The 26,536-nt window shown below is 39.1% G+C and overlaps 1 protein-coding gene across 2 annotated transcripts in view; it reads right to left on the bottom strand.

Annotated features, from left to right (window-relative positions):
- Positions 1 to 26,536, bottom strand: part of khdrbs3 (KH domain containing, RNA binding, signal transduction associated 3) — a 278,856-nt gene that overhangs the window by 69,789 nt on the left and 182,531 nt on the right. For both annotated transcript variants that reach the window (XM_038281752.1, XM_038281751.1), the window contains exon 6: positions 24,145 to 24,325. In XM_038281752.1, the coding sequence (XP_038137680.1) occupies positions 24,145 to 24,325 (181 nt within the window). The remainder of the gene's footprint in view (positions 1 to 24,144; positions 24,326 to 26,536) is intronic.

Raw genomic sequence — 26,536 nt, 5'->3', positions numbered from 1 at the left:
TAATAGCCCGTCATCTTTTACGCCCATCATTATTTCTGAATTGGCAATTTTTCTTACCCATCATCCGACCGCACTTTCGTCAACTTCATTCTTACCGATCTGTCTCAAGGTTTTCATTTCGGAGTCTACCCCCCCCCCCCCCCCCCCCCCCCCCCACGTCTCCCCTAATCTCCAATCCGCTTTAAAAGAACCAGACGTCGTAGATCAGATGCTTCACAAGTTGTGTCCAAGAGTTTCACGATTGGTCCTTTCAAATATTCTCTGTTTGCTCCCTTTCGTGTGAGCCCCCTAGTGGTAGCTACCCGCTATATTCCGGGAAAAAGAGGCTCATATTGGACTTATCTGCCCCTCATTCTGGCCGTCACTCCTCCATAAATAGCCTCTTCCCTCTTTCCTCCTTTTCTCTTCACTACGCTTCTGTAGACCACGCTATTTCTCTCATTAAGACCACCGGCCAAGGGGCCTGGCTGGCCAAAGCAGACAAAATTATTTTCATTCACCCTTCTCAATGGCACCTGTTCGGGGCTAAATGGAAGTCCCTGTTCTACTTTGCTGTCCGTCTCACCTTCGGCTGCAGGAGCTGCCCTTTTCTGTTTGACAATCTCAGAAGCTCTGTGTTGGATTCTCCTTAATGTTACTCATTTGCCATGCGTTCTTCATCTCAGGATGGTTTCCTACGCATAGATCCTCCCTCCATCAGCCCAGTTCTTCACTCCTTAAACTAAAAGCTCTTATCCAACTTGGTGTTCCCCTGTCCGAAGAAAAACCATCGGCCCTGTTACAAATTGTGTTTCTAGGCATAGCTCTTGATTCAGTGGCCATGATGGCATCCCTGCCCGCAGACAGCTGTCTCGGATTCGTGAGATTTCTCAGTCTTATAGCTCTGCATCAATTATTTCCAAACGTCAGTTGCTTCTTTGCTTGGTCACCTTAATTTTGCTGTGCGCATCATGGTCGTTCCTTCATTTCCCGACTGCTTGACCTAGCTACTCTGTTCCCTCTCTCTTAGATTAGGTTTCTCCGGACGAAGGTTGCCGTTCCGATCCTTCCTTCTGGGCTAGACTTCTTGTAAATGGAAGGGCAAATTATTTTCGACGACATCATTCAAACGCTGACACGCTCCAATTTTTCACGGATGCTGCGCCATCCGTAGGTTTTGGGGGGTTTCTTTCAGGACAGGTGTTTGCTGGTTCATGGCCTCCCTCTTTTACTAGTTCTCAGTCATCTGCGCTATGCGAGGTTTACCTTTAGCCATAGCTTGCCGTCTGTGGGGCCCGCTTTGGAGGAGAATGTGCATATCCGCTTCTGCGACAACATGGCAGTCGTTGACGCCATCTCTAAGGTCGCTCCTCCTCTCAATCTCTCATGCCATTCATTAGAGGCATAACTTGGCAAGCAGTCTCTTACAACTCCATCATCTCTGCTCGACACGTTCCTGGTCTTTCTAACCATGCTGCTGATGCTCTTTCTCGTTTTAAATTTCAGACCTTCCACATCTTCGTCCTTCTGCCGATCTCCTTCCGACCCCGTTCCTCCGCTAGAAGAACTCATCCTTAACTAACCCACTTTCTTCATTCGTGCTTACTTCCTCCAGTTTCTACATAAATCAGGTTTAGCTTCACTTCAACTAATAGTCGTTTCGATCCTCCCCGACATTTGTCTCTTTCGGATCTTCGTTTCCACATCGATCTTACAAATATCTTGAATCATTCTAAAGGAAAGGCCCTTGTTTTATTTCTATCTTACGTACAGATGGCCCCTTTTGCCCGTTATCACCATGTTTAATCTGTTCAAAAGCGCCAAAAGTTTTTCCCTAATTTCAAAGCCACTTCGTCACGCGCAAGGGTTCTCCCGCATCACCACGCTGGTCCCAAGACCATCTCAGAATCCTATTAGAATCCTGTGGCTTTTCATCCAGTCATTATTCCAGCACTCATTTAGGATAGGGGCAGCCACAAAGCAGCTGCTCGTGGTGTCTCTGTGGCTTCTCTCCAGCAGATGGGCCGATAGACTTTTTCAGCCTATAAATCTATATCCGCCTTGAACACTCTTCAATCTTAGCAGCTCAACGCTCTCTCTCTCTGTAAGGTAAGCTAACTTCGAATACTGGTGGTGGTTTAAAATATATTCTCATCTTTGCTAAATCATTGCTCCCTGCCACACACCCTGCTATGTTCCCTGTGTGTTCCCTGCGTCATTTCCCGCCTTGCATTCTGCCATGCTCCCTGAGTGTTTCCTGCCATGCTTCCCGCTATGCTCCCCGTGAGTCATGTTCCCTGCCACGCTCCCTGCCATGCTCCCCGTGTGATCCCTGCCACTTTACCTGCCTGCCATGCTCCCTGTGTGCTCCATGCAATGCTCCCTGTGTGCTCCATGCAATGCTCCCTGTGTGCTCCATGCAATGCTCCCTGTGTGCTCCATGCAATGCTCCCTGTGTGCTCCCTGCCGTGCTCCCTGTGTGCTCCCTGCCATGCTCCCTGTGGTCCCTGGCCTTGTTCCCTGCCATGCTCCCTGTGGTCCCCGGCCTTGTTCCCTGTGTGTTCCCTGCCATGCTCCCTGTGTGTTCCCTGCCATGCTCCCTGTGTGTTCCCCGACACGCTCCCTGCTATGCTCCCTGTGGTCCCCTGCCTTGTTCCCTGCCATGCTCCCTTTGTGTTCCCTGCCATGCTCCCTGTGTGTTCCCTGCCATGCTCCCTGTGGTCCCTGGCCTTGTTCCCTGCCATGCTCCCTGTGCTCCCTGGCCTTGTTCCCTGCCATGCTCCCTGTGCTCCCTGGCCTTGTTCCCTGCCATGCTCCCTGTGTGTTCCCTGCCATGCTCCCTGTGGTCCCCGGCCTTGTTCCCTGCCATGCTCCCTGTGGTCCCCGGCCTTGTTCCCTGCCATGCTCCCTGTGTGTCCCCGGCCTTGTTCCCTGCCATGCTCCCTGTGTGTCCCCGGCCTTGTTCCCTGCCATGCTCCCTGTGTGTGCCCGGCCTTGTTCCCTGCCATGCTCCCTGTGTGTCCCCGGCCTTGTTCCCTGCTATACTCCCTGTGGTCCCAGGCTTGCTCCCTGGCCTTGCTCCCTGCCTGCTCCCTGTGTGTTTCCAACCTGCTTCCCCGCCACATCCCCTGTCGTTTCCTGCCTTGCTTTCTGCTATGCTCCCTGCAATGTTCCTATGCTTCCTGCAATGCACCCTGCTAAGCATTCTGCTAAACTCCTTTATTTTCTCTCTACCATGCTCACTGCTATGATCCCTGTCATGAATATTCATTATCATGTGTATCAGCCTGCGCATAATGAAGTCCTTCTGTACTCATCCTTCTCCCTCTGCTTTCTGCATATGCTGGCGCTCAGGCCTGAACCTCGGCAATTTTTGGGGGGAATATCCTAATTCTCATACATCAGTTTATCTGCATTAAGGTATAAATCAGCGTTTATGTTTCCTGCCGAGGCCTTAGCGCCAAAGTTCAAACTATCGTATCAATAAACTCTTCTAATTGCATCTTTCTCTCTCGGAGTTTTTCAGATTGAAATGAAGCTAAGGCGGATATTCAACTGAAGAAACTCTGATTGATTACTTCCATTCAATCTGAGGCTGATCTGCCTCCGACGCAGCCAACCCGCTTCAAGCCACTTTCCTCGCTGCCCAATCATCTTCCAGCACTCCACTTAAAGCCACTCCAAATCATCTCTAGGCCTGCTCTTCCACAAGCGCAAGATCCATCGCTCCTATGTCGGACTTTGATTCAGACAACCCACCTCCATCCCCTTCTCTACCATTGTAGAAAGCTCATCCGACTCCTCCTCGATGCTCCTTAAACCTCACCTCCAGTGTGTACTCCCTCCAGACTTCATGGAGTTCCCTGTCACTTTAAACGGTCCGGCAGAAGACCCCCACGTTGAGCCTGGTTCTGCCAGAGAATTCTTCCCAAAGGGGAGTTTTTTCTCTCCGCAGTCGCTTCATGCTTGCTCTTCATGGACAGTTTATGCAACTTTGTTCATTCAGTGACATCTAACTCAAGCATCACCCTGTATACCAGCCTCTACGGATTAACCAAACTTCATCTATCTAAACTCCACCACCAGTTTCAGGCCCGGGGGGAATATCCTTATTCTTATACATCAGTTTATCTGCATTAAAGTATAAATCAGCGTTTATGTTTCCTGCTGAGGCCTGAGCGCCAAAGTTCAAACTATCGTATCAATAAACTCTTCTAATTGCATCTTTCTCTCTCTGAGATTTTCAGATTGAAATACCCTTATATTAAATCCATTGCAACCAAATGCCTTCAGATGTAGGGGTGTAAATAATAATCGTTTTGTATCGATGCATCGATCCAAAAGCCGACGATCCTATGCATCGACACGTCCGCAAGATAATCGATTCATGTTTTTTTTCTTCCTCCGGTCCATTTTTATCCATTTGCTCCTGGGCGTAATTCTCCCTCCCGTGCTGCGGTGGCGCTAAACCTATTTTGCCCTCCTACCTCGCTTCCCGGTTATACTCCTGCAGCAGTGTGTTGCAGTAAGCTTGACACAGACATTTTTGATTTATGCTCAGTATTGCAGCGTGGTCTGTGCTACACACTGTGGGTCTAGATACGGTGGGGGCGAGTTTAGTCCGACAACGGAGGGACATGAGGGCCAAAAAGAGCGGAGATCCAGGTGGAAAAAGGGTCCCTGCGTTCTCGCGCACCTCGCTCTTCTAGCAGGTCCAACTTCACGAGTTCTTTTCCGCAATTTCAGTCATAAAAACAAAACAAGCCGGCCTCCTGTCTGCGGTCAGCTACAATCTGGGAGAGGAGCAACGGAGCGTCTTTCAAGGGGGCGGGGACGTCAACACTCTGGAGCCGAGGTATTGAATTGCACTCATTGCACTGATTATGTGCAGTATTTTTGCAGTATTTTTTGATGCAACTTTTCTACTTCTGTTATTTGCAGTTGTTTCTAAAAAAAAAAATGCATAACGATATTACAGCTTTCATTGATTTATTTCAAACTTGAAACTTTGTTTACCATGTAAGGTGTAAAAAAATAAATAATTAACCGATTAATCGAATCGAATCGAATCGTGGCGTAGTCTTGAGTATCGAAAATAATCGAATCGTTGGGTCAGGAAATCGATACTGAATCTGATTTACACCCCTATTCAGACGTCACCTGAGCAGGAAATAGTCCACATGAATTCAGTATCCTTATAAATCCAGCTGTTTCTTTAAGGCCTCAGAGGTTTGTTAGAGAAAACTGTAGGTTACCTTATTAAACCATTTCCTAAATCTTACACAGTTCAGAAACGTCTGTTCATGCCTTTACTGATGAAAAAAATGGAATGGCAAAGCTTCTAACTCACCGAGACATGGCTGTCAACCTTACACTTTGATTTATGCTTGACGTGTCGCAAGTTCCATGCCACCAAATTACGCCATTGTAGCTTCCCCGACGCTCTACGGTGAACATGTGTAACTACGCAGACATCTCCATGCAGAAAAACATTATGGATGACCAACCACCCCAGCTGGGGATGCAGCGTCTGCCTCCCTGCCAGATCCCAGATCAATTCAATTCAGTTTATTTCTATAGCGCCAATTCACAACACATGACATCTCAACGCACTTTACAGTTTAACCAGATCATACAGTCAGATTGATTCAAAGTTTTCTATCTAAGGAAAACCAGTTAATTGCATCGACTCATTGACTAAAATACAATCCCTCCCACTAAGCATGCTTGTAGCGACAGTGGAGAGGAAAAACTCCCTTTTAACAGGAAGAAACCTCCAGCAGAACCAGGCTCAGTGTGAGCGGCCATCTGCTGAGGCCGACTGGGGTTCAAGGAGACAGAAGCAGAGACACAAAAAGCAACTGTAAAAGGCGACCCCGTCCAGGAAAAACACAGCCAGGCAGACGAGCTCCGAGCCAGCTCCCATGCCAGATGACGAAGAGAGCAGATACAGTTAGTCACTGTCAGAGAAACAGGACCACACTGGAAAACAGTGAATTAAGCCAAATCGAGCTGCAAAAAGCTTAGATTTTCCAATTCAAATGTGTGACACTTTACAGTTTCTTGACTAATATCTGCATTGAAGCTCAATGCTTGAGATGCTTTCAGATTTGTGGGAACAAAATGCGACACAGTACCTCTCGATGCCCCGTGATGCATATCCCGTTTAGTGTGAACGCAGCTTCTGATCTACAGAAAAACATCCGCATATCATGTCGATAATGATATATAAGGTTGCCTGCATAAGGATGTGGGGCTGCTTGTCTTCAACACTAACAGAAATGTATCAGAGTTGCTGGGAGAATGGCTGAAGCTGGAAACAGGGTAATCCTGAATGAAATTCCACTGGATGTTGGGAAAGACATTTTATGATAGTGGAGGTTCTCCCTCCAGCTTAAGTATATATATTAAAGGGTTTGCCATTCTACCAATCAAGTTCAGACCTAAATGCAACTGAAACACTGCAGTAAACTATACATTTTTCTCTTCATCCATAAATATGCAAAGCTGTTGGAGATTTGCCACAGAACACCAGTAGTCGCTTACAATAATGTAAACGTAGCAGATGGTCGTCTATTCCAAATTATTGACCCAGGGCAGCTGAATATAAAACCTTTTATTTTTCTTCCACACAGTTTTATTCCTGTTGTTCTACTTCGTGTTGGTCTATCATAAAATCACTTTAAGGTTTGTCGATGAACAAAATAACAAAATGAGTAATAGCTCAGAGGGTGTGAATACTTTCAAACGGCATTATAAACCTGGAGGGACCTCGCTTCTTGATTTTGACATTTTATATTATTCTCCTGATTATTGTAGCTTACAATGGAACTGATATAATACATGCTGCTCATCAAAATTGAGATCCTGGGGATTTATTTAGTAAAGGATAGGCTGAAAGCTTTATGTGCAGAAGATTTGATGTGGTAACCGCAACGTATTTATGTAGGGCTTTTAACGCAAAGGGCATGTAGATTTGCATTTCACTTATCCTTTAACTGACACACTTACTGAGTCTGGTGGCAAGCTGCCATGCACAGTACTGCAGAAACCGCAGGTTATTGAGGTTCGCTGTGTCTCTCAAGGACACACTGACATAAGGATAGGAGCGGGGATTAAGGCAGCAAACATCATCCGCTCGCTTTCATGTGTGCATCTAGTTTTACCAGTTTAGTCTGCGTGTCAGATCAACAGCCATAGAGGTGCAGGCAGAGTTCTGCATAGCTGGATTGCAGAACATAAAAAAAATGGGATCACTGACAAGAAAACTGAAATGATAAAATAAAAGATACTATTTACAGCTCCATAGAAAACAAACTATATTCTATAAAAAGCCGCAATATTCAGGAAGAAGACAAACAAACCTAAAGACTCACAGCTGCTGAGTAAAAGCTAATCATTTGTAATTTAATGCAAAGCTAAACACCTAATATTTTTTACATTTAATTTAATTTACATTTCACTGTTACACTAAAAGGAATAAAGCGGTAATATGAATATGTTTTTGATACCAGGAACACAATGAAACAGTTGAATCTCTTTTTTTAACTGGTGCTATATGTTCTTTTTAATGGCGTGTTGGGTTACTGATTGGGTTTCTTCTCATTTTTCACTCCATGTCACCTTAAACTCACAATTTCTTAATATAAAGCTTCAATAAGATACAGAAAATAATATCAGGTCATGATTTCCTCTACAATCTTTTTTAACAGAGCTGGTCAGCTAATGGGGGGTGGGGGCCTGTCATAACTATACCCAATCATTAACTTTAGTAATAACATTAACCACATTACTCTAATACAATTTTTGTTGCACTATATGTTCATCTTACTTTAGGGAATAATGGATGAATGTATTGCCAGAATCTATACTACATACATTTAGGTCAGAGGTCACGGATTAGCGAACCAGGATCCGGATCCGGACTACCTGCTGGCTAATCTGGACCCAACCTTATTTTAAAAATGTATAAATTACTGCATGTTGCTCGACGACATTGTCTAAATTCACTTGCGCTGCTTCTCCTGTTAATACGGTAAAGCCTTCCGGAGCGTCCAGCACCAGGCTGCACATGATACAAATCAGCCAATGAGCTGCTGTCAGTCTGGTTTTCTGCTGCTGCTACTTTTAGACAGAGCAGGCAAACCTGTGGCAAGCCGGGTGATGGGAAAGAAGGAGGAGACCACCTGTAGTTGCAACATTTTGGGAAAAACAAGTCAACTTTCATAGGAGGCCAAATAATTTAAACCCAAACTTTACTGTATTTCTCTATAATTGAAAACTATTTATTTATTCTAATGCCTATAAGCTGATTAACAGCACGAAGAATAAGTGTAAATGAAACCAGGCTTTAAGAGGTTTTGAAGCTTTATTTTTCAAATCGTATAAAAAATAACATTAAATTATGACGGAGTATTAGGTTAGAGATTTAAAAAAAAAAATTATTTTGAGAATAAAGTCGTAACAGTACGAGAAAAAGGTTGTAATATTATGATAACAAAGTTGTAATATTACGAGAGAAAAGTTGTAACATTATGATAATAAATTTATAATATTATGAGAAAAACGTAACATCACAAGAATAAAGTTGTAATTTTACGAGAATAAAGTTGTAACATTATTAGAGTAAAGTTGTAATTTTACGAGAATAAAGTCGTAACATTACGAGAATAAAGTTGTAATTTTACAAGAATAAAGTCGTAACATTACGAGAATAAAGTTGTAATTTTACGAGAATAAAGTCGAAACATTACGAGAATAAAGTTGTAATTTTATGAGAATAAAGTTGTAACATTATTAGAGTAAAGTTGTAATTTTACGAGAATAAAGTCGTAACATTACGAGAATAAAGTTGTAATTTTACAAGAATAAAGTCGTAACATTACGAGAATAAAGTTGTAATTTTACGAGAATAAAGTTTTAACATTACTAGAATAAAGTTATAATTTTACGAGAATAAAGTCGTAACTTTACGAGAATAAAGTTGTAATTTTACGAGAATAAAGTCGTAACTTTACGAGAATAAAGTTGTAATTTTATGAGAATAAAGTCGTAACATTACGAGAATAAACATTACGAGAATAAAGTTGTAATTTTACGAGAATAAAGTCGTAACATTATGAGAATAAAGTTGTAATTTTACGAGAATAAAGTCGTAACATTACGAGAATAAAGTTGTAATTTTATGAGAATAAAGTCGTAACTTTACGAGAATAAAGTTGTAATTTTACGAGAATAAAGTCGTAACATTACGAGAATAAAGTCGTAACATTACGAGAATAAAGTTGTAATTTTACAAGAATAAAGTCGTAACATTACGAGAATAAAGTTGTAATTTTATGAGAATAAAGTCGTAACTTTACGAGAATAAAGTTGTAATTTTACGAGAATAAAGTCGTAACATTACGAGAATAAAGTCGTAACATTACGAGAATAAAGTCGTAACATTATGAGAATAAAGTTGTAATTTTATGAGAATAAAGTCGTAACTTTACGAGAATAAAGTCGTAATTTTACAAGAATAAAGTCGTAACATTACGAGAATAAAGTTGTAATTTTACGAGAATAGTCGAAACATTACGAGAATAAAGTTGTAATTTTATGAGAATAAAGTTGTAACATTATTAGAGTAAAGTTGTAATTTTACGAGAATAAAGTCGTAACATCACGAGAATAAAGTTGTAATTTTACAAGAATAAAGTCGTAACATTACGAGAATAAAGTTTTAACATTACTAGAATAAAGTTGTAATTTTACGAGAATAAAGTCGTAACTTTACGAGAATAAAGTTGTAATTTTACGAGAATAAAGTCGTAACTTTACGAGAATAAAGTTGTAATTTTATGAGAATAAAGTCGTAACATTACGAGAATAAAGTCGTAACATTACGAGAATAAAGTTGTAATTTTACGAGAATAAAGTCGTAACATTACGAGAATAAAGTTGTAATTTTATGAGAATAAAGTCGTGACTTTACGAGAATAAAGTTGTAATTTTACGAGAATAAAGTCGTAACATTACGAGAATAAAGTTGTAATTTTACGAGAATAAAGTCGTAACATTATGAGAATAAAGTTGTAATTTTATGAGAATAAAGTCGTAACTTTACGAGAATAAAGTTGTAATTTTACGAGAATAAAGTCGTAACATTACGAGAATAAAGTCGTAACATTACGAGAATAAAGTCGTAACATTACGAGAATAAAGTTGTAATTTTATGAGAATAAAGTCGTAACATTATGAGAATAAAGTTGTAATTTTTATGAGAATAAAGTCGTAACTTTACGAGAATAAAGTTGTAATTTTATGAGAATAAAGTCGTAACATTACGAGAATAAAGTTGTAATTTTATGAGAATAAAGTCGTAACATTATGAGAATAAAGTTGTTGTTTTACGAGAATAAAGTCGTAACATTACGAGAATAAAGTCGTAACATTACGAGAATAAAGTTGTAATTTTACGAGAATAAAGTTGTCATTTTACAAGAATAAAGTCGTAACATTTCGAGAATAAAGTCGTAACATTATGAGAATAAAGTCGTAACATTATGAGCCAAAGCACATCCTCACATGATGCTCTACATTCCTCATTCTAGTGAAGAAACTGCTTCTAGCAAGAGTTGTCATAAGATATAACTCATAATTTTAGGACTTATTTCTCGTAATTTTGGACTTTATTCTCATAACTTTACGACTTTATTCTTGAAATAGAAGGGGAAAAAAATCTCTAGCCTGGCCCTAATACTCCGTCGTATAAAATCACACAAAAAACACACGGAAGTAAGAAAAGGAGATGTGATACTGAATCCTTTAAAGCCATATGTTGTATTTGACAGCCTCTATGACATGTAAACAAGGTTGACACCAACCTTTTGCTATGCTGGGTAGGTAGAGACCCTAATAAAATTTTAGTGCAGGCCATGGTTCATTACAAGCCCTGTTTTCGTCTCACTGGTTACTCAATCTGAGTCCTGCCCACTTATATTGGAAGAGGGTAGCTTGCATTAAGTGCCACATTAAACTTTAACAATGGCATGTTATTGCCATTTGTGTGAGCAGCTACTCTATAATTGAGTTACAAGCAAGCTGAGTGGAGGCACATGGCTGGTTTATAAAGCAGAGTCCGTCTTTCGAAGTTTTAAGTCTACCAGTGGCGTGAGAAAAAAAAAAAGGCTTTAAATGGAGCAGGAGCAGCAGCCGAGCTATTAAAATATCTGACGTGTTTGCATCGGGACACTATTTACTCAAAATATCTTGGAGCAACAGCAATGTGTTCCCAGCACTAAAGAGGATTATTGTGACAGTGAGAGGTTGAGGGGAGGGGAGATGAGACAGAGAGGGGAGAAAGAGAGCAGCTCCTAAGTGACTCTTTCATTTGTATGCCAGTGCATGGCTGAGAGGCGTGTTGTTAAAAGATAAGGACTGGCCTCTGAGGCCGCTGAAGACTAACAGAGGGTCTGGCACCGCATGTTACGACAGCAGTATCACAGCCGCTCCACTGCTCTACAATACCACTGTAACAGATAGGATGCCTTTGACACTCAGCGCTGGCTTTTCATGCGCTGGATTTGCTCCCTGTAGCTTTTGCTAAATCCAAATGAGTTCAGCAACTCGTCCTCACATTATAGCTTTATTATTATAAACTGCTCATGCTCAAACGGGTGTTTCAATCGCAAACAAAATGATGAAAATTAATCAAATGCAAAGGAGAAGAGGAGCGGTGTGCATCCCAGATGACTAAATAATGACACCATCTGCACAAAGAAAAATGTCTTAACGGAGTACAGCTGTGCTAAACAGGGCTGTAAACTATTTAAGGACAAGGGAAAGACGAACCCATGCGAGGCTGCTCAGTGGAGAACAAATAATCTTGCAGTTTCTTGCCTCAGCCATCAATCTTGATCTAAATTTTTCCATAGTAGCTCTGCGCCATTTATTGGGCCCTTCCTGCCAGTGCATTTCAAAAAGCTGAACAAGCTGGAATCTGCTTGCGCTTTCCTGCTGTAGGGGTAGAAATAATCCCCACGCCATCAGACTGAGGAGGCCAAAGAGTCGCCCCATGCATCAAGCAGAAATATGGCTTCCCTGCATAATGTCAGACAAATGTCTTCCCTCCTGCTTTTTTTAATGCTTTAGCTTTTGATGTTAGCTGAGTTGTAAATAAAGTCTCCTGATATCTGCCAAGGAGTAATCCATGTCATTAATGAATTAGCCCTGCAGAAACACATCTGCACAGTGAAATGCATCAATCATCGGTGTCTGTGTTGCTACTTGCAGATCTTTAGGGGGCCTCAGGGCTAACTGCTGACAGACACAATGCAAAAAGAGCATTCACTCCGACACCTGTGCATAATTTCAATTTGTCCTTATGTGCATTTGGAACAGGTACTGGAAATTTTAAATCAACCTGAAATGTTGCAAAGTATTGGGAGAATTTTGTTCCATTATTATTACAAGCAAAAAAATTTTTGTAATTGGACACTTGTTGAGAGTAGTTTTTCTGTTTTCTTGGATTATTTCTTTTTAAATGCTTATATTTTTTTCATATTTCATTTTTTGAATACATTTTTTTTTTTTACATTCTCTTCATTCAAGCCGGTATTGACCAATACAATGTTGGTAACAGGTATCAGACCAAAGAAATGTGCTTTTGCTTCTCACTCCAGAGGAAAGTCTGCCATGAGAATTCAAGAGAATAAGATCTGAAAAACATAAATTAACCTAAAAAAGAGATGTAAAAAAAAAATATCGAAAAAAAAGAAATTTTGTAAAACAATGTAAAACAATGTGAAAATTTGTCTTAAAACCTTTTTTTTTACTCAACAAGTTTCATTTCTTCATCAATTTCTGTTTGCAAAATCTGTTCTGTAGTTGCAAAAATAATGGAACAAAATTGACTCGATACTCCAGGCTAGATCGGGACTCTAGTTAGTGTTGCCACCACCCTCAGTAAGGAGAAGGAATGTGGGGTCTTTATTACAAACAGTAGAAGCTAGGCAGTAGAAGAATACTACTTCCATTTCTGTTTTACCTTTAAATACTAAAACATGCACTTTTTTAAAGGTTAGATGCTTGAACTGGATCTCCTTTTTGTTTCAGATTGAACTTCTGGCTTTGGGGGAGTTCAACAACTTCTATTGTTTCTCTGTCACTAGTCACTCACTGGTAACAAGCATTTAAGCCGTGGTTAAGAAGGGATTTAGTGAACAAGCAGCAGTCCCTGGGTGCAGGGAGGGCAAAGCCACCTGATGAACCTTCAGTTTCACATTAATCTGGAAAATCTGGTAACCTAACAGAAACTGCTGCAGATAATAACATAGTGAGCAAATGACCTTTCTTGTATTTGAACGCATTAAAGGCTAATTATCAGGCCTGTGCAGAACTAAATGACAGCTGTGGGCTAATTTCAACGTTTGATTCTGGTTGTTTGAGCAGGGTTGCAGACAACTTTCCAGGATCAGAGTTTTTAGCAGAATGGGGTCTCAAAGTATCAACAGAAAACTGATATTTGGTTCTCAGTTGTTTTCTTTCAGCAGAATATCAATCCATGATTTCTGGACAAGCAGACTGGAAATCATCTCTGCGCGTCCCGTCCAATCATGAAGGTTCTAACTAATCTTTGATATACTGTACTTCAGAGATGGGAAGTAACGAAGTACAAATACTTCGTTACTGTACTCAAGTATATTTTTCTGATATTTTTACTTTACTTTACTACTTGTTTTTATGGCGACTTTTTACTTCTACTCCTTACATTTTTACACAAATATCTGTACTTTCTACTCCTTACATTTTTAAAAATTGGCTCGTTACTTTAGTTTTGAATCATTTCGATGGAGTTACCTTTATTATTTTTCACGTCATCAATACCAAATTCAATCTAATTGGATGGGAATCTACGTTGCATTTGACGCACCACTACAAGATGAATCGACAGATTCGGGGGTATTCATTTGCGGCAAATCACTGCAGCTTGGTGGCGGTGGCGTTAGCATAGTAGCATGGACGACGAGATGATTGAAAATGAACACAACGGAGATCTAGGCCTATTTGCAGACATCCATTTAAAATGTAGGCAACGGCATGAAAAAAGTGGTTTCTACTTTTACTTTTATACTTTAAGTAAATTTACAAGCCTGTACTTTGTTACTTTTACTTGAGTAAAGAAGTTTAATCAGTACTTCCACTTTTACCAGAGTATTTTTTAACACCAGTATCTGTACTTTTACTCAAGTACTGAAAGTGAGTACTTTTGCCATCTCTGCAGTACTGTAGAGATGTAGCAATACACTCAGTAACACTGATAATCTTAAAACAATGATCAGACCTCCAAAAAAAAGTCCTCTATACGGTGAACCTGATTCAGAGGATACCATGCATTTTAAAACAGGATCTAATAGGAAACAGTAAGACGTGTCTTCACTAGCCAGAGGTTTTTTAACATTAAGCAATAATGATAACTTTCTGTTTGTATAAATCAAACTCTTCCTGAAGCCACATAATAGAAGAGTGCATTGTTTGAATTCCTGTTTTTTTCTCCCCCAAATTAAAGCAAAAATTAAAGGGATCTTACTGCCTATCGTATTACACCTGGAACCATCTTGTGGCTGCCTGCATAGAAAGTTGGTTCCTTTGATCATTATTTTAACGATCTGAGATAAACAAAAAACATCTGAACATGTCTCAGTGTTGGTTCCCAGCCAGTATTTAATGGAAACCAGCTCGAGATGATAAAAAAAAAGACTGCTCTCGACATTATCATCTGCCATGGTTGTTGTTTTTCTTCCCGCTTCTGCGTAGCAAAAAAAGAGTGACCTTTGTTGAGTATTTATGATGTTCAGGTTGGTTTAATAAGACCTGGCCCTTCCGACACAGGTTGCCTTTGAAAAGACCTGATTCATATCGGAATCAGGACCACATAGCCAAGTGGCCTGGGTAACATTGGAAAGAATCGGATCTGTGTTGTTCAGACTGTCAAAAAAAGATCAGATACAGGTTGGATATGGGCAAAAAAATCGGATATGGGTCACTTCAGGCTGCTGTATGAATGTAGGCCAAGTTTAATGAATCATAACAAATCAACATTTAGAAAGCTCTTAACATATTAGAAAAAATAGATACAGTTTAAGTCAGATTTGTTCATGTTTTAGCCATATTTATTATTTATTATTATTACTTTTTATTTTTGGATATTAATGATGAAATGATTATCCTTTTATATAATTTATTTTTGTAGAAATGCTAAAAAAACTGTGTAATTAAAACATTTACAGATAAAGAGTAACATGAATTTATACTGTAGCTCCAGCAACAGCACATATTTCATTGATCAGAATGTGAATGCTTTAATGTGAACAAAAAGTAACGACTGAAAGGTGTAATGTCTAATTTTGTTGGTTTTTTTTGTGTTTTTTTGTTGTGGTCCAAATCACCTAATTTAAAAGTAAACTAATGGATTTTGCTGCAGAAATCTCCCATTATTTTACTAAGCTCTTTAAACTGCTATGATCCTAGGTTTATAACAAGTTTAATGTTGGTGTGTGGCCTCAGTCTGCACATCTGATGTTGTCCTACAGTGAACTCAGACGCATGAAAAATAAGAGGGAACATCACCCCATACCGACTGAGATGAAACATTTTCCTAACCATAGCATTCAGTTTAGATTGAAATGAGTTGCAGAAAAATGTGTTTGAGAGATGAATTCAATAAACAATGTTGGGATCAATGCAGAGCAGGAGGAGATGGATGGATCTATGCCCCAATGTTCATTTAATAATCACCACACTCTCAGAGAGGATTAATATATCAGGAGGGTTTAGCAAAGACAGTGGCAGCCCACGTGTGTCGCCTGTTTCTAGTTTGTTCACTAATGAAGCCCTGCAGATTACGTTTTATACTGACAGTAGTACAGGTAATATGCCATTCAGCCTAATTCCCCAAATGAGAATTACATCATGTTTAATCCTCCTTCATAGGGATTAGAGCAGGTAAGTCAGACATCTGAAACGCATCCATCACATGATAACATCTGACAAAATAAAAAATATCTGCATTACTCTGAATTATTTTAAACACCATTATTGGTTTTTAATTACTACTATTAGTATTATTATCATTTGCTTTTCAAAACCAGTCTAAATATTTTATAAGGATTTTTATGTAACTCAGTTTAAAACAATCATAGAGTTCAGTGTGTACCTGTATTTTGTCTCCTTGGAAGCTTTAATAGCAAATTCTAAGGGGAATATCACCACACAGATCAGTCACTATGTTTATTTGACCTCAACCCCTACTGGAATATAAAGTGTCCGACATCAGAACTCAGCCGATTTAAGTTTCCTGATGATGGTGCGTTTATTCTGATCTGAGGCCTACAAATAAAACGCCACTTTGTTTTCCTTTAAAAAGGCTCCACACCACTGCTGAACATGTTGCTGCTGAACATTCTCAGTCATCCAGGTCATAGTCATTCGAAAAAAAGTTAAAAAACAATCCACTGGACTTTGTTTCCAAGTATGAAGACGCTTCGCTTTCCATCCAGGAAGCTTTTTCAATTTCTTTGTTGGCCTGCAATGCCCCATACCCGTCTCAGTGTCTGAAAGGGAGGTTGTTAAAGGGAATTATTGGCCTGGCTGAATAGACGAGATCCTCTGCTCTCTTGTACAGGGGTTGGAGTTACGATGATGGCGGGAAGGGACTAACATATTTGCTGCATTGTAGGTTGGTTTTTCTTTCTTAACATATGCTCTGTTCGAAATCTTGGGACGCATCCTTAGAAGGCCAGATTCGAAGGACGATTACGTTATAGCTTAAAATGCGTCCTTCTTTTTGCCTGATTTGAAGGACGGGTCCGATGTATCCTCGGTATCCTTGGTTTACCCAGAATTCATTGCGAGACCAAGCAAGCCGGCTGCTCCGTAATTAGAGGAAAGGTTACTTGGCGCTGAACAGTGGTGAATATTGGAAGTTCAGCTTAATATAATACAACTCTGTGAATAGTTCAGTCTGAAATGAATGAAAATAGTTGTTTTAATGGTTATAGAGTCAGATATGTGGCAGTAATGTTTGATTTATCTAAAGGTTTTTATCTGTTACTGTGTAAATGGGTTTGGGTGTATTTAAGGACAGATTCTAATATATCTGCTGTGTGGGGACTATAAATCTAGTACAGTATTTTTGTTGTTGAATATTAGAGATTTTGCAGATATATTTTTATACATACATTGTTTAGATTTACTTATATATTTCTACCCTTTTATAGAATAGAAAATCCCTTTATTGTCCAACAATGGGAAAATTTACAGCAGCAGAAAGATTATTGAAAATGGTCACACAAATGTGGACCTTAGAAAAATGTCTAAGAATAACATAATAGGGAAGAGTTAAAATATAAACAATAAAATTCTGTAAAGTATTTTAACAATATAAAACTGGAGAATTAATAACCAATATGCAGCTATGGACATTTTTACAGTAATGGATATTTGAAAATAGCAGCAACATCAGAGATGTGCAGAATGACAGCAGCATGTTATTTAACTGACTACGGTTTCTATAATTACATTTGATTTTATTTGTTTCTGCTCCCGGTGGTTGGAACCTTTATTCCACTCTGGATTCGTATCAGTCTTTGTTCACTTTATAATAATAAGTAAATAAAAAAACAAACAGTTTTGAAAACTTCGGTTTTCATTCTTTTCCTGCTTTGTCTGTCAACTTTCACGGTTGCTAAGCAACAGAGCATACGGCGGAAAAACCCGCCTAAGCGTAGACCTGGTCGAATTCACAGCCAAAACTCTTCCGGTCTCCTTATTTTCACGGACTTCGAAGGATCCAGTCTAGGTAGACCGCGTCCTTGGAGGATGCAGCCCAGGTTTTCGAACAGAGCCATAGATTTTTAACAAAGATGGCTTCCTTCCTTCCTTCCTTCCTTCCTTCCTTCCTTCCTTCCTTCCTTCCTTCCTTCCTTCCTTCCTTCCTTCCTTCCTTCCTTCCTTCCTTCCTTCCTTCCTTCCTTCCTTCCTTCCTTCCTTCCTTCCTTCCTTCCTTCCTTCCTTCAATATTTTTAATTTTTTTTTTTTGGAATGACTATGACCGGAATGACTGAGAATCTTCATCAGCGTACTGCAGTTATTACTTTTAATTACTTAAGTAAAGTATACAGAGCCAAAATTTCTACTTAAGTAAGGTAACAAAGTATTTGTACTTTGACACCTCTGTCTTTAATTGAGTTCTGGAGCTCAGAGAGCAAAGACAGCTACTGATATAAACACAGGAAGCGGATTCAGGTTCAGTCTAACACCTACATTTAAGTCACATATTAAACATCATGTAAGGCAGTTAAAGATACATTTAGGCCTTTTTCTTTAGAAATAGATCCCTCTTTTCAATCACCATCTTGTCTTAACGAGCTCCCAGCTTCTGTTCGATCACTCTGACGTTGTGTTTATAAAAACACCTTCCACCTCTCCGCATATGTTGGATGCTGTACATCACGGAGCATTACAGTTAATTACAGGGTATGAAACTCTCACTCATCGCTCTACTTTACATTCTCGGTGGAGGCGGCCATCATTATCAGTCTGTAGAGTCACACATTGGTACATTTTTATCTACTGAGCTGCTGCCTGATTATCCTCCTACGTGTCGCTGACAGTCCAGCCACAGACGTCGCTCTCAGGACTTTATTTCCTGCAGAGTTGTGTTAGGACGATCAAAAGTTTGAGAAAAAGCACGACCTAAACACTACACACTGATAAGGCTGGGACTATAGAAGCAAGAAATCTTCCTATGAGACTTGCTCTTGTTTTGTTGGTTGGTCTGTTTGATTCAAGTCCAAAAAAAAAATGTCTGCTCAATTGAAACCAGTCTCTCTTGTGACTACGGTATTGGAGACTACCTAATAAATAAAAGCTGAATAAAAATTAAACTAAGGCTTCCTCCCAACAACATCCAGTGTAACTGATTGCTTTCAATTTTACCTTATGCTACTAAATAAAGTAATGCATACATCTGTTAGATCCATAAAAACGTCTTACAAAGTTGTGGAATAATGAGACTCTTGCAAGGGAAGGTTCAAATTAATTTTACGTCCTTAGATGGAGAGATAGAGCTCTGACTGGGGCAAGCTCACTACATCCATTTATAAAGCATCTCCTAATACACACACCGTCCCAGGGGAACCAACCCACCCCTACATACAAAAAACTTCCTCACACACGAACATTTGGAGGATGAAAACTTCAGTTCATCAAGGATTAAAAGGCAAAGGGCAGGTGATGGTAAACAATTGGGATTTTTTTCAAGTGTACCTGACTTCTTAGCAGTGGCATTATTATAAGACTGACAGGAATGTGAGCATTACAGTTACCGTTATGTTACTATAATATTTGTATGTTAAGATACGTGTGCGAATCAAACGCATATATTTCATATGAGGTTACAATTTATGTTTTTCTCTTTTGTTTCACCTCTTCATCATTCAGAAGCACCTTCTATTTTTACTTTAACCCTTTAAAGCCCGATCCAAGAATAAAACAAAACAGAAAATTACTTTTTTTTGGTTTGAAGTCCTTATTTGGCATTTTAACAAAATATGTAAAAAGAAAAAACAGAAATACATTTTTGATATTAATAATTTATTACTATGCGATAAGTCAAGATAATTTTTTGTGTAGTCTTCTGCCCTCTGTTATCAGGTATATCTGATTGTCTACAATAGGATTTTGAGCAAAGTTTTTACTATTAAATTATGCAAAAGGTGTCAGACGCAAAATTTCAGAAACAGTATGTATCAAATATGATACATTTGGCATTACAGGGTTAATTGTCTGACCATGTGTTGTAAGCTTTTATTTTCTGCCTATTACACCATGTAAGCTTTTTAATGTGTTTCTTAGATTGTTTAAATAAAAAAATTTTATTACAAAAAATAAATGTGATTCTAGATGAAATGCATAGAAAAATATCAGATGAGACCAAAAATCAACTTATGATCAACATGCAAAATGAAAAAAAAAAAAAAAAAAAAAAAACATTAGTGTACGGATGGCAGTGTCATGCAGAGTGGGCTGGTTTGGTTGGGAAGGTTGTCAAAGTTATGATGGAGATGGAGCATTTATCCCAGAGGAGAGCATATATGGAACAAATGCTGTTTTTAAAAAGTGTCCTTTAAGTCCTCCACAGGATCCGTCTGAGCCTGAACTATTACTCAGAAAACATGGCAGACTGAGGGGGAGTTGAATTGAAATGTTTTCCAAGCTTTAAAGAATTCAGTTTGTTTTAAAAGACAAAGGTTTAAACACTGTTAGCATTTTCCTCCGCCTAAGGATTACACACTACAGTGCTTCCTGTTGTCAAATCATAAAAAATAAAATAAAGTAAAACTGGATTAAATCATTTCCCTTCATCTAATTCTGACCCTAACCTCTGCCACTCAACCAAGATTTCAGAATGATGATTGAGAAGACCAGTTTGTGTTTCATGAAGCTGAGCAGCGAAACAAAGAATGCTGCAAAGCGCTGTGAGAGCAGATATGAAGCTTTAACACCAAGGAAGGAGATGAAGCAGTGGATCATCTCTGTCTGCAGGTGATGGATGGAGAGGTCTGCTCCTGGTATTCAAAAGCCACAAAACAGCTCATTCTGCAACTAATTTGCAGTGATGTGGTGAGATTTATCATGTGGCAGATGTTTTGGGGGTCCACCCCCCCAGACACACAGGTGCAGTTTACAGCTGCGACAATGATGGCAAACAGCTGCTCCCAGAGTCATTCCCTGTGACCTCCACACATCTGAATGACAGCCTCTGAATAACCCTGTCACATGTGGTTAGGGATGTGCTGCTGGGGTCCTTTACCAATGCACCCCTTGCCTTCCTCCTCTTCGATCTGCCTAGATACGCTGGACTGACGCTGACTCCTCCAGGGAGCGCGTCCTGATGGTGCGGCGGGAGCTTTTCCTGGCAAACGCACAAAGGGCTTCGACTCTAGACTGTAGCGGCTGTTCGTCAAACCGACGGGTTAAACAGGAGAGTCGCAAGACCGCATTATAAAGATGGCAGTACAACCACAGACTCATTTATCTATGAGGAAAGGATGTTTAAAACTGCTTGGCTCATAATTAATAAGCCAAAGTGAACCTTTAATCAACATCACACAGCAGCAGAGCCTCTTATATGAGTTGTGTGTAGAAAAGGTGGTGATTGGAAGGGGATGGTTTAAGATGCAGAAGGGAATTTTTCCATTGTGAGATAAATTCTGTTCATTTATTTGGGAGTGGTTAGTGGTTAGGGAATTACACTTGGATGTCTTTCAGTGTAAGTACCATATAGTTTTAGAAACATTTCACTGATAATTAATACCAGCTTATACCATTACCAAGGCTCGATGTTAACCATTGACCAATCGCCCGGGGCAAGTAGTTTTTATTGTCGGGAGAGTAAAAATTTCATTGCATTAGTAATTTATCACTCAAAATTACTGTAAAATCACAGACATTTGCTAAAAACAACCTACAAGCGTTGCCGGCGCCATTTTTGTTGTTTTGTACACATTCTCGCATGATTTGAAAAAGCCGCGTGATTTTCCGCTAGATGGCGCGATTCAGCTCTTGGGGAGAGAATTCTGCAGAGCAGCAGCTGGATGATGAATTTAATCTATACTATAATACACGCTAGATTAAAAATGATCTGTCAGGGATTAGGAAAATAATAATAATAATTGTATGAGCACAGTGTAAATATTTCTATCATATAGCAGTCTTCTGTACAGTGGTAATACCTTAAAAAATGTTCATTAAATTTTTTTCTCTTCGACATTGGAGTGGTGCATTTAAATGTTATAAAGCTAAACATGTTAAATTGGTGAGAAGTAGTAGTGTAAGTTTTTAACCTGTCAAGTTTTTTTTTTATTTTTAACATTACAATTTATATTTTTCCAAGCACACAACAGTTTAAAGCAAAGTTTAGTTTGAAAAGAATGTGCAGGAAGGATTGAAAAGCATGTTAACACGGTAATGTAGGCTTGAGTTCATTATCTGACACATGCATATACACACCAGGAACCTGTAAACTTACTGAATTACAAAAAACATTTAAAAAACAAACATGAATATTAGGAACTATATTTATCAAACGTTATACTGGGCAAGTAAAAATTGTTTCTGGGCAAATGAAATGTGGGCAAGTGGTAAAAATCCTTAACGTCAACCCCTGATTACCATTTCCTGGACTCTGTTTTGTTTTGTTTTCCTTAAGGAGATACTACAGGAAATGAGATAACGTACAGTTAAAATCTTAGATGAAGACTTTTTAGCCAAATTCAATTAGTATGAAAACAAAGGAACTGCTGCAAGAGGCTAAAGCTAACGGCTACTCATTGCAGGACTGAAAACCAAAGGGGACACCTATCATCCTATAACAGCCCTTTATCTAAGTTTTTTTTTTTTTTAGATAAACTTGAATTTGTGATGGCTTTATTATCAGGTGGTTATTTACAAAGAAGCTAAAAATTATCACGATGGGAGAAAGTTTGTTAGAGGAGCAAAAGCAAGCAGAACAAAGAGGGTCTGATGAAAAAGGAGCAAAAAAGTAAAACACAGGATTGGTTGTCAAAGCAGAAATAGATAAAGGATGCATCAAACACTCAGCTTGATGGGAGAATCAGTAAAGGAGGGACTGAGGAGAGGCTTAAATGCTGGCAAATAAAGTTTATCTAATTAAAAGGCAGCAGTGGAGCAGGAAGGGCGCTGAGGGGAACAGAAGGAGGACTATCGAATATAACGGCTGGTTAAACTTCCAATCAAAAGGAAACAACAACTCAACATATGACACTAAAGTGCGTAGAAATAAAAAACAAAATGACAAAAACAAGACTACACCAACACCTGAAAACCTGGAAGAATAAAATAAAATAAAACAATAACTAAAGTGTGCAGAGGGGAACAGTAGCTCCAGGTGAGAACTTCATTCTCAGTCTCAGGTACTTTATGGACTCCCTGTTTGTTTCGATCTCAAGCAAACAAATCTAATCCTTCCCTAAATTAAAAACCCTTCCCAGCTTAGATATCAACCGCTTATTAATTTAATACAATATATTAACAATCTCTACAGATCGTGGTACGAGTATCTGGATCCTGTCACAGTCAGATTCCTTTGACCGTCCAGGGAAAGAGGACTAAAGGCGTAGGGAAATCATATTTAAATGTCAAATAATTCAGGCTTAAACATATATATATAAATGTAATTTTTATCAGACAATATTTTCCCAAATTAGAAAATTTCTATTTTTAAAGAAAAAACCGTCTTTAAACTGTCTTAAAATCTGGATTTTTTTTTTTTTTTTCGTTTTATACAGGCCAGTTAGTTATACGTCAGCCTGTACACCTAAATTCAGCCAATCATATATCAACGGTCATCTGTCAATGAAATTATTTTGGTCATAGTATCTTGATTCATATGTCGCAGCTAATATACGCAAAGCTTAAAATAAGAATCATAATTTCCTTTCCCATTGAGTTCCGTCCCAGTGTTCACGGGGATGGACGTCTGTGTCTTCAGCAGGCGTAGAGCTAACAGAACTGGCAGCGTTGCGAGGCAAGGGCTCAAACATGTACGGCTGGAAGCCTTCTACACCAAACCAAGCTTCTGCCGCCCTGGCGTCCTCTTCCACAACATCTTCGTCCCCGCTTTCCTCCTCTAAATAACAAATGTATGACAGAGGAGACTCATCCACGACCTCCGAAACAAAACTTAACTTTAATTTCCCATTGGGAACCTACTAGCACTAAGTTGCTAACTGGTTAGCAACGATGCTTCGAAGAAACCGGCCACAATCAAACTTACTTGCGAACCTTCCGCCACAACAATCCCGCCCCCTTGATAAACGACCAATCACATTCACTTTATTCAGTCGTGTAAAGTCGTGCACCACTCAGGAGAATGCAGAAATGCAACGGTTGGAATCGCCGCTTCCCTACAACTTTAAAGGAAAAGCTTTGCAGAGTTCAGGTTAGATGTAAGTGGGGTGGCTGTCTCTTAAAAGAAGGATCCTCCTTAAACACTGTCTCTGCAGATATCAAAAACGATTTCTGGAAGATGTTTGGAGCAATCACTAAGCCTGACTTTGAAGCACATTTGAACAGCTTAATGTTAGCCAGAATACGTACATATTCCTCGTATGTGTCCTGCACTATGGGCGGAGCCGCCCTGTAGCTGGCAGCCGGTGGGGCCCCTCTGGCTCTCTGGACTCCTCTCCCTCTGGAGGACGGGGCCCGGCTGGGCGGGGCTCCTCTGGGCGCAGCTCCTCGTGGCACTGCTGCATGCAGGGGAGGAACTCCTCCACGACTCCTGACAGAAAAATACAGAAATCCTCCATGTTTAAATAAAGAAAAGAAAGTTATAAGATCATACAGCATCTTCCACACATTTTTTGTCAACTACAGGTCAATTCATTTATTATAGCAGCAGTTTACTTAAAAAAAGTTAAAGTTTTTTAAACACCCCTAGTCTGAGTTAGGCAGTATTTATCATCAGATTCTCAGGTTTCATGAAAGGTTTTGTACAAGATATTTATACACTATGAAAAAAAAAGAATGCTTAATGTTAGCTAGATGTTTTTAAACAGAATTATGAAATAACATTGCTATATAGAGGTAAGCTAAACATTTAATGTTAAAGCTAAAAGTAATTTGAACAGAATTGTATTGCCTTCACCAAAGAAAAAAAAATCAGACAGCTTATCTCATACTAACGAGATCAGTATTTCATAATCATGGAATACGATCTCATAATTATAAGATTGTATCTCATAATTATTAGAAAAGATCTCGTAAGATACAGATCTCGTAATTATGAGATAAGCTGTCAGATTTTTTTTTCTTTGGTGAATGCAATACTCTTCAAGTATTTGTTTGCTTTGTATTAAGTTTTTTTTTTTTCCAGATGTTTTATTGCCAATATCGATCACCCATGAGTATTCTGTCAAAATGAAAGAAAAACCTGATCAAAGAATATGTAATAGATTAAAAAGAGTTTCTAAAAGTTAAATAACAATTACTGCCTTCATAAAATAATGTCAAATAAGGAAACATTCAAAGTCAAATGCAGTCTCTGTTTAAATGGAAAATAAGAAGTTAGTAAATCAAAACCAAGACCCTCCTCCTTTGTTTTAAGTTTAATGCAGAGATTAAAACTTTGAGTGAAAACCCCTTTTTTTTTATAGAAACATCAGCTTTAAGAAGATACTCACAGCGGGAGTCTACAATCGGGTGGAGCTCAAATGGCTCAACGTCTGTGAAATATTTAATTCAGTTATTAATTAGGTTCTGTTTGTTTTTATATCACTAAATCAAAACAGATACTCCCTCTGCATTTCACAAAGACAATTCAATCAAATGATCCATTAGGAAAACCAGCTGACTACATCCAGTCATTGACTTTGCAGGATTTGCACCTCCTGGATGAGCACGAGGTAACTGTAATTAATTTGCTTATGTCACTGACTCTGCAGCAATCCCTCACAATGAGCATGCATGTAGCAACAGAGGGGAGGAAAAACTCCCATTTAACAGGCAGAATCCTCCTGCAGAACCAGGCTTAGTGTGAGCGGCCATCTGCCGAGGCTGACTGGGGTTCAAGGAGGCAGAAGCAGAGATAGAAAATGAATAAAGAATCACTGATCTATAAATTCTTCCTATGTCAGAAAAGTTTACTGTAAACTAGCTTCATGGGTGGCTCTGTATAGGGGCAAAACAGTTAATCAGTAAAAATGATTCAGATGAGCTCGTTGATGCATTTTGATGTGTTTCATCCCCATTATAAGACATCAAGATAAAGGTGATTGTTTTTTTTTTATTTGGCTACTCAAGAGAGGGATAAATGATCACATACTTTTTAATGAAAATGGGAGGATTATGAATGGTGGCCAATCAATCAGACCTTTGCTATTATTAAGGCAAATACGGAGTCGCCTTCTCCCTGCTGGTGAGACAGAAACGGGTGGGGGAGAGGCAGCAGTTTTTAGGCTTTATTAAAAATTGGAGGTTTTCTTTACACTGTAATCGTTTAGTAATATGTGTACCTTAGTTAGATGAGACCAAAGATTGAGCTCCAAATGGTTCTTTCTTGGCACAAAAAGATAAATATGTTCACAAAGTACCCTTGACTCCAATCAGTGCAGTGGAGTGGAATATTTCTGGTGACTTCATTAGTGTGTATGGCAGCATCAACTGTATATCACACAGGTACACTGAAAAAAGTGTAACATGTAGCTGTTCATTCAAACTAATGACTGTCACTGTAAACTGGATTTTGAGGGATCAAGTTTTATTTAACTTGAACTAAATACACGTACAAAGGGCTAAAAACAAAGTTTTTGATTTCTCTCAATATGTATATATTTATTCATGACTAGGGTTGCCAACCGTCTCTTGAAAACGAAATTGTTCCATTTTTAAAAATAAAAGTACCTGTCCCATATTTAGTGGAAAAGGTACTCATTTTGAGCAGAGTCAGCATTTAAATGACTCCGTTTGTCCCCCATACTGCTCTGTTGTCTCC

Source organism: Cyprinodon tularosa, unplaced genomic scaffold (genome assembly GCF_016077235.1).
Source record: "Cyprinodon tularosa strain WSP-4 unplaced genomic scaffold, ASM1607723v1 ctg175, whole genome shotgun sequence".
Lineage (NCBI taxonomy): Eukaryota > Metazoa > Chordata > Actinopteri > Cyprinodontiformes > Cyprinodontidae > Cyprinodon > Cyprinodon tularosa.
Note: the sequence above shows the minus strand (reverse complement) of the source record. Positions and strands in the feature narration are given on the sequence as shown.